This window comes from Zootoca vivipara, chromosome 6 (genome assembly GCF_963506605.1).
Source record: "Zootoca vivipara chromosome 6, rZooViv1.1, whole genome shotgun sequence".
Taxonomy (NCBI): Eukaryota; Metazoa; Chordata; class Lepidosauria; order Squamata; family Lacertidae; genus Zootoca; species Zootoca vivipara.
In genome coordinates this window covers 90,858,137-90,867,322 of record NC_083281.1, presented here as the reverse complement: position 1 = coordinate 90,867,322, position 9,186 = coordinate 90,858,137, and the positions used below count along the sequence as shown (strand labels likewise).

The following is a 9,186-nucleotide window of genomic DNA, read 5'->3' as shown; positions in this document are numbered from 1 at the left end:
TGAAAGAGGTGGGGGTGCAGGAATACTACTTGACTGAACCAGCCAACCTAGCCATTGGTTCCTCACCAGCTGAGCCCCCTGGGACTCCGGAAAAATCCCAAAACGGCCTGATTACATCACACAGCAGAAGCAAAGTTCTTGAAAGCCTCCAGGATGTCACTTCTTGTGGTATTCTTGTCATTTGCCTCTGCCGAGCGCAGCAAACCCCCACAAAATTCTGCGCTTTCACAATTTGTGTTGTTGTGGTGATTTTGCAACACAACCACTTCCTGTTCATGGAAGCAGGAAGGAAAGGACTTCCTTTTCACCGCTTTCGAAAGGCCCAGGTACGAGAGGGAAGTTCCTTGGCCTGACCACGTCTTCTTCCGCTGCCGAGAAACAGATAAGAGGGCCATCCCTGCTGAAGCAGAGACCACTTCACAGCGAGAGGAGCAGCTTGGAAGGCTAGAAATCCTCTGTTCTGGAAAGAGACCGGCGTCGCCTCCTTGGACAGGTAAAACTTCTGCATTGCTTTTCAGGGAGGTCGTCTTGAGGACTATGTCTGGCTTGCAAGGCTGAGTCTGTGATTGGCTTCATTAAATGTCAGCCAAGAGGTTCTGCAAGGATTAAACGGACCCCCAGGCAGACATCTGACGGAGGGTTCCATGTGAAAATGGGATGGTTTAGGAGTCAGGACTCTAAGAAGCTGTAGTTAAGTGGCAGAGGATCTTACCTTTGTCAGTAGTTTCAACCCCTGCAAGCATCTTCTGGTAATTGTGGAAGAGACTCCTTCCTCAAACTCCACAGAGCCACTGCAAGTCAGCCTAGGTAATACTGAGCCAGGTAAACCCAGTTCTCTGACTCGGTGAAAGGCAGGTTCCTATGAAGCGGAGAACAAGGAACCGGTTTGAGGGGGAAGCTGGCTCAGGCTGAGCCAGATCATCTCATGAAGAAAGGCAGAGGACCCTGCTAACCATGACTTTGAGGAGAGAGACCCCACAACAAATAATAATAATAATGATAATAATAATAATAATAATAATAATAATAATAAATTATTTATACCCCGCCCATCTGACTGGGTTTCCCCAGCCACTCTGGGCGGCTTCCAACCGCATATTAAAAACAGTACAGCATCAAACATTAAAAACTTCCCTAAACAGGGCTGCCTTCAGATGTCTTCTAAAAGTATGGTAGATGTTTTTCTCTTTGACATCTGGTGGGAGGGCGTTCCACAGGGCGGGTGCCACTACCGAGAAGGGGCTCTGCCTGGTTCCCTGTAACCTCACTTCTCGCAGCGAGGGAACCGCCAGAAGGCCCTCGGCGCTGGACCTCAGTGTCTGGGCTGAACGATGGGGATGGAGACGCTCCTTCAGGTATACAGGACCGAGGCCGTTTAGGGCTTTAAAGGTCATCACCAACACTTTGAATTGTGCTTGGAAACGTACTGGGAGCCAATGAAGATCTTTCAGTACCGGTGTTATATGGTCTCGGCAGCCACTCCCAGTCACCAGTCTAGCTGCCGCATTCTGGATTAAATGCAGTTTCTGAGTAACCTTCAAAGGCAGCCCCACGTAGAGAGCATTGCAGTAGTCCAAGCAGGACTCTTCCCACTCTACAGTTCTTGATTCATCCCCAAATGGTCGGCCCTGCTTTGCCTGACCCTTCAGAATGCAAGGCTGCCTTCAACCACTTGGCTTGCAATACCTATAAATTGCTGTATCTCAGGCCCACAGAAATATCATAAAGTATTTGTATGGTCATTGGTTGGGTGTTATTGGAGAAGAGGGAGCATGCCCATGGACACCTGACAGTCTGCCTTGAGGTTGATGCTCCAGCCTGCAGGAACATAAGAAACTGCCTTTTACCAAGTTGGGCCATTGACTGGCAGCTGCCCCCCAGGATTTTAGGCAGGGGTCTCTTCCAACCCTACCTGGAGATGCTAGCAGGGAATGAATCTGGGACCTTCTGCTTGCCTGGCAAATGCTCTAACCACTAAGTTATGGCCCCTTCCTGGGTCTGTCCTTCTCTGCAGAAGCTCTGCAGCTCCTCGCAGAAGACTCTGGGAAGTCTGCAAGCTGAAATTCCTCATGCAAAGTAAAGTTATTTGAGGGCATGTGTGCACTTGACCTGCTTGCTTTCCTTTTCTTGCATGTTCAAGGGTTCTCTTCACTCCCCGAAATTCTCCCTTTCCCTCTCCAGGCTATGCGGAGGTGAAAGTTTGTGGGAATTAGAGGAGGATGCTAAGAAAGAGTCAGGAGACTGGGCAAGGGGGCATGTGGGGACAACACAGTACTCAGCAAAGGCTCCGACTTAAATCACATCTAGAATCATAGAGTTGAAAGAGACCACGAGGGCCATCCAGTCCAACCCCCTGCCAAGCAGGAAACACCATCAAATAGAATCATAGAAATCTAAATTCTCTTGAGTTTCTAAGTGGTTAAGGGAACTGCTTGTTTTCAGACAACAAAGATCATAAACTCCACCTTCATTTAAGTAATTTGCTTGACACATATTTGCTGCCCTGCTTTGTATTCTGTGGGACCACAACAGCCGTAATGAAGACCTTTCCTGGGGCTGGGGCTGCTCGTAATCTGTCCACACAATGTGGCACATAGTTTCAGTCACAATCTTGTTTGTCTGGTTACGAAACAGCAGCTTCGCTTCTCCTTCCTCTGCAGGTGCTGCAAAGTGAGACTCATTCGCTAACTTCCGTCCATTTCTTTCTTCTCCCTAGATCAAAAGCCCCCATGTCTAGAGTGCCTGAGTACGAAGAGGAGGTGATGGACTTCTGCAGGTAACCACCACTGGTGGCCCCAGGCTGTGAAGCTAGGCTGGGTGCTCAGGGACAGACAGACGGACACACACACACACACACACACACACACACACACACACACACACACACACACACCATTATGGTATTATTCACTTATAGGCCACCCTTTGGGCAAAAATGACACCCCAAGGTGTCATCACAAACAATGCAAATGCAAACATATCAATGCAAACACAATAATTCAATAAAAATCAGACTAAATCTGAATATTCCAAACAGCAAATCCAACATTCATTTTCCTGCCTGAAAGGCAACAGGTTTGTTCCCTGTGAAAACATTAAGGGACAGCAAGAATTAGCACTTAAGCAGCAGCTCCCCCTTTTATGGGTCCAAGGCAGGGGGAACAATTGGTGCCCCCAATGGTTCCAGCAGAGATTAATTACGCCACTATGACTGCCACCTGCTTCTCAGGTCCAGATATTGATTGATTATGTGGATTCCCTAGCCCAATGGTTCCCAGAATAAACTCACCCCCAGTGCTCCTACCCTATAAAAAGCATTGTTCATAATAGTGGTCTGCATGACCCAGAAAGGAAGATAATAGTACAATTAGCATTCAAAACAGTAAAAAATGATTTACACAATTAAACTATTCAGTTTAATTAATTCAACAAAACTGGTGAACTTGACCCAGTGATGCCAGCTTGCAAAGACAGGTAGTCATTTATACCTCAGCTGGCCCCCTGCCCCTCTTGACTCTTAGCGTGTGCACAAACACACACACACACACACCAGGTAATCCCACCACCCGCTTTGAGAACCACTGAGCTAGACCCATTTTAATCCAGCTTTTGGTCTGGACATGGAACAGAAGCAGCCGGTGTTGTTTTTGGCTGGATCTAGACACATGAAAAAACATTTCAGGAAAATGTGTTGTAAAGCTCATAATGGGAAATCACATTGCCAAAGGTTAAAATTCTATAGCTCCATCTGGTGTTATTACGCATTTAAAACGCTTTTTAAAAAAACAAAACCTAATGTAGCTGTGTCCCTGGTAGAAGATCTTCCATAGGAACTGGACAGGGGGATCTCTATTGATCCCACTGGACATGGACAACCAGGGTGGGGGAGATCTGGTGAGAAAATGGCCTTTGCCTTTCCTAAAGAGGCAGTTCCCAGAAGCTGTCGCCTGGGTTTTGTTTGCCCAACACCTTGACTCCCCTTACAATGCCAGCAAATACCCCAATAAATGTGTCGTGCGCGATGCTCGTATTCAGCCTAGTTCCAATGATGTTGACTTTTGCCTGGGAGTCCCTCTGACCTGCTTCTCTTGCTTTCCGGTTGCAGTGTGGACGAGATGCAGTTCTATGAAGCGGACCAGCCTTCTCTGGCCAAGGTAAGGAATTTCTCCAGGCTGCTTCTGTCCAAGAAAGCTCCTCCGTCCCATCCTGATCATGAGCAGAAATGAACATCTGAAAAGGGCTTAGTCCAAGCAAGAAGGCCACTCGCCTTCCAAGGAGGCTAGACATTCCATGGTGGTTGCCACCATTAGAAGCATTGTCAGTGAAAAAAATAAATATGGAAAAAGAATGGCCAGCGCATAGAGAACTGTTAACTGAGGAGGAAAAGCAATTGAAAGTAAAAATAAAAATAAAAATGAGGATATAAAGCATTTGTTAACTGATTGGCTCCAATATCATCAATTAAATGACATTTTTTAGATTGAACAAAGGAGTCGGCTTTGGTAAAGAATTTTCGAGAGTGCAGAAAGAACTGTTAGAAAATAATGGAAAAGTTCTGTCAAAAATGTATAAATTGTTGCTGGAATGGGAAACAAAAGATTAGGAAGTCTGTAATGATACAGTGGGTAAAAGATGTGAGACAATTTGCTTCATGGGAGAAGTTATGGAATAAGGACTTAAAATTTACAGCTTGCTGTACGTTAAAAGAGAATTATATAAAGATGATGTATAGACTGGATTTGACTCCTACAAGACTAGTGAAAATGTATAAGAACACGACCCACGTACGTTGGAAGTGTAATGTTAAAGAAGGTACATTTCACCACATGTGGTGGACTTGCAAAATAGCTAAGGCCTTCTGGGAAATGATTTATTATGAACTGAAAAAAATGTTTAAAATCACTCCAAGGAGGCTAGACAACTCCTCCCTGAAGAGCAATGAGCGTTGCCTGGTGCCCCATTCCTCAGCACTTTGCCTTATTTATTTAATATCATAAAAATTTCAGGCACCAAAAAGAGTACTGCCTGATGTCAATAGGCAGGGAGTTCCAGAGTTCAGGGGCCGCCACACAGAAATAATCAAGTCCTTACAATTGTGGAATGGGACTTCTTATCCCCAGGTGGACAGGAGGGGACTTTGCTACTGACGGTTTGACTTCCGCTGATGTCTGCTTTGCTCCCCCACCCCAGGAGGCCTTCCCAGGGCTGAACCACCCTGCCTGCACAGTGGGCATTCAGGTGAAGATCGCCAACCGCCCTTCAGCTATGGGCTTCCAGAAGGCAGTGATCATTATGGTGGCGATTGAGAGGATGAAGAAGAAGAAGAAGAAGAAGTCCACCAAAGCCAGAGCGCTTTTCACAGATGACGACCTCATGGACATCATCAATTCCGTCTTAGGTACAGTATGGAAAACCAGCTGGCTGCCATATTGGGTGTTGTAAGGGGGAGAGATTATAGAGAACCTCCCCCTCTCATCAGGAGCAGTTCCTCCCCAAGCAGTGATGGAAGCGCGGGGTCTGAAGGGGCTAGTCAGGAAACGGAGAGAGAGTGCCAGGTCTCTGGCAGCATGGGAGAGCCCCTGCTCCACAGGCGGGAAGAGAGAGAGGCGGGAAGAGGGGACAGGGGAAAAACGGATCGTATATCCTTTCCCCCGGCACCGGAATTAAGGAGGAGGAGAAAGGGGAGGAGATTCACTGTCCCGAGGCTTTTATGTTGGTCAAAGTCACGTAAAGGGTCAGTGCCGGATTCTGAAATGGAATTAGAAGACATGAAACCGACAGCTCATTACACTGTAAATAACGTGCACCAATAAAGACTTTAAAAGACAAGTATGTGGAAGGTCGTTACTCAGGAGTAGCAGTAACAACCTCTAACAGGTGTGCCCCCAATGGGAAACCACAGTGAGGAGCCTAGGGCCGCTTCCTGCAGCAGGAGGTGGTTGAAGGGCAAAGCACTTTATTCCATTTGTTGGCTAAGCAGACCCAAGTGGAAGCTGCCATTGCTGTTCTTTTCCGCCATCCCTCTTTAGAGGGAAGCAACAGCCTTTGGACTGCAGTGGGAGACGTTCCGCTAAGGAGGACAAAGAGAAGGCAGGGCCCTTCAAAAGTCCCAGAGTTTCCTTTGAGGTGGATCAGGGCCACACAGAGGACATGATCTCTCTTCCTGTTTGCCTAAACGCTTCTGGGAGTTAACACTGAGTAAGATGCGGGCAGGGGCAGAGGAAGGGGTGCAGTGGGGGCGGGCCACCCTGGGTGTCAACACTGAGGGGGGGTGACAAATTGCCAGGCAGCACTCACCACGGGGCCTGCAGCGCACCCAAGCCACATGGCTGCTGAGTGGGAGGAGGCAGGCAGACTCCTCGGAGGACCCACGGAGTGTCCTGCCCTGGCTCACCCCGGCCCCTGCGGGCAGCTGGCCCTGCCCCTGGGCACAGGGCACGCACACCGCCCCAGGCACCCAATCGGCTTGCTCCGCCGCTGGATGTGGGGGTAAAAAACAAGGAGCACCTCTGACTTGGAAAGGGTGGGGGCAGCAGCAGGTGGGGTCTGGGTCTCATTGAGGCGAGCCTCAAAGGATCATAGAAAAATAGCATTATAGAGTTGGAAGGGACCCCCAAGGTCAACCCCCTGCAATGCAGGAATCACTGCTACAGGATCTCTGCTATCCAACTTTTGTTCCAAAGCCTCCGACAAAGGAAAGAGCTGACCACCTTCTGAGATCATATGTTCCACTGAAGAACAGCTATTATTGCTCCCTTGCAAGTGGCAGGTCTTGACCTGGAGTGTCTTTTCCTCTTCAGAACCGGTTGACTTTGACATCCGCCAATGCACCTATGCCACAGATCCCATCTACCACCTCAGCAGGAGCATCTCCTGCAACATCAGAGACGTCAACCAGAAGTCCCTTGTCCTGAACGGGACAACCCAGCTGGTGGCCTTGGAGCTCCAACAGGCTGACATCAGCAGAGAAGGTAGGAACCCCCACCCCTGAAAACTCCTCACCCACCATCTCCTACGGGCGGCCAGTCCTAGCCGGGCTGAAATGTTTCTTGCTATTAATCCTGTTTCCTCACATTTTCCAGCGAGGGTGAAAATGTACGTCTATCGGCCGAAAATCGAGGAAGGCGTTGCGAAGATCCCCATCGCCCTGAAAATCAAAGGGAAGGAGCTGTATCTGTCTTGTGTGCAGAGTGGAGACCAACCAGCACTGCAGCTGGAGGTGAGAGGTTCCTTCTCAGCTTATGCTTCCAAGAGGGAGGGAGGGCTCTTGTGCTTGGATCCTGCTACCTGGTTGCCCACAGTGATAATAGGATGCTGGACTAGGTGGACCATTGGCCTGATCCAGCAGGTTCTTCTTTTGTTGTTGCGATGGCCAGAGTAAACGGCTCAGGACCACAGCACCTAAAGGCTGCCTCTCTCCAGATGAACCCACCTAGACCCTGAGTTCATCTTCCAAGGCCCTTCTTCACGTGCCTCCTCTTTGAGAGGTCTGGGGGGGGGGAGCAATGCAAGAACGGGGCCTTTTCTGCAGTGGCTCCCCATTTGTGGAATGCTCTCTCTCCAGGGAGGTTCGCCAGGCACCTTCACTGCCCACCTTTAGGCACCAGGCAAAAACATTCCTCTTTAACTAGGGCTTTGGCCGATTGACATTCAGTGCCCTTTTAAAATGTGTTGGGGAAGGTTATTGGGTTGTTCTTGTTTTTATTATGTACTAGCTGGCCCTGCCACGCGTTGCTGTGGCTAATCCCTGTGACTGCCACCACCCTGTGTCGATCCATGATGTATCCCGCCCCCTCCTCCCCCCACCCCCAGTTTATCCCTGAGATTCCCCCCTCCCTGTCCCGACCCATGACGTATCACGTCCCCTTCTCCCCCCCACCCCTGGCACATCCCTGTGACTGGTCCCACCGTGTCCTGACCTACCCCATCCCCTCCTCTCCCCAACCCCCACGTAGGTGGGTCAGTACCTACATTCAGCCTAGTCTGTAAAGGCTTTGGCCTCCATTCGGTGTAGTCTGTAAAGGCTTCAGCCTAGTATGTAAACGGCAGCTGAGATGCTGTTGAGAGGGAAGGTTCTATAGGTGTAGTACCAGTGTAGCCACCGCTAGAGGGCGCTGGTTTGCAACCTAGTTCTTTTCCCAGCATGCACTTTCGACTGAGTGGTGTGTTCTGGAACACGTTGTTTTGGGGGTTTTACATGGCACAGGTGTGGCATCTGTCTTAGGTAACTTTCTAAGGTCCTTCTGACATTCGCTTTGGACGTTGTGTTCAAATTTGAACGCAGTCGGTGAAGCGGTTTCGGAGAAAAGTGGATAATAACCCACATGCCCAATTTACATTTATATATATAGATAGATTTTGTGCTTTTTTGTTGTGGTTTTATGTCGTGAACTGCCCTGAGACCTGCGGGTATAGGGCGGTAAACATACATTGTTGGTGTTGTTGTGGAGCTAGTGTAGGCACTTTGGAAAGTGGATTTCCTTAGATGTAATCTCAGCTTTTCCACCCGCAGGAGGCCAGCATCGAAGGGGACCTCGACAAATCTGACAAAGGGCGCTTCCTCTTCTACAGAGTTGCAGTTGGGGACTACACCAGGTTCGAGTCAGCTGCCTTCCCTCAGTGGTACATCTGCACATCTGCCCAGGTCAACAAAGCTGTGGGCGTGACAAACCGGATTGGGGAGGTCTCCATCGTGGATTATATTGTCACATAAAACGCGGAATAAGCGCAGAATCCTTACATGTGCCTTTGGACAAATTTCAGCCTCCTGACTCTGTGACAAGGAAAGTCCCATCACACTGAGACAACACAACACTCGCCTCCTTTCTCTGGAAGGAGTTGGGAGTTGCCAAGAAAGCAGTGAATAATGAGGATCGCAGGGGGGTTGGACTAAATGGCCCTTTGGGCCCCTTTTGACTCTGCTGTATATTTATTGCAAGTATTTATTAATAATTTAATAATTATTGTTGCCTTGGCGACATCTGAATAAATTATCTGGTGTGTAAGGTTGGCCTCTAACTGCTGTTTGTACATTGTACCTCCGACACTCAACTGAACAAGCCGGACGGAAAGAGAAGGGCCTTCCGAAAGAGGGTGGGTGTGTCCCTTTGGCCAGACCCCAAGAGGGAGAGGCTGGCCTGGAGCCAAGGCACCCCAAGAGGAGGGCTAGTGACATCAGAGTCCTTG

General features: G+C 49.0%; 1 protein-coding gene across 1 annotated transcript; it reads left to right on the top strand.

The window, feature by feature from the left end:
- The first annotated feature begins 434 nt into the window (after nucleotides 1-434).
- IL1B (interleukin 1 beta) lies at nucleotides 435-8,930 on the top strand. The gene is made up of 7 exons (XM_035119869.2): nucleotides 435-493; nucleotides 2,717-2,776; nucleotides 4,106-4,154; nucleotides 5,191-5,398; nucleotides 6,801-6,971; nucleotides 7,083-7,219; nucleotides 8,513-8,930. The coding sequence occupies exons 2-7, from the start codon at nucleotides 2,730-2,732 to the stop codon at nucleotides 8,711-8,713; spliced, it is 813 nt and encodes a 270-aa protein (XP_034975760.1). The 5' UTR covers nucleotides 435-493; nucleotides 2,717-2,729; the 3' UTR covers nucleotides 8,714-8,930.
- Nucleotides 8,931-9,186: the final 256 nt, after the last annotated feature.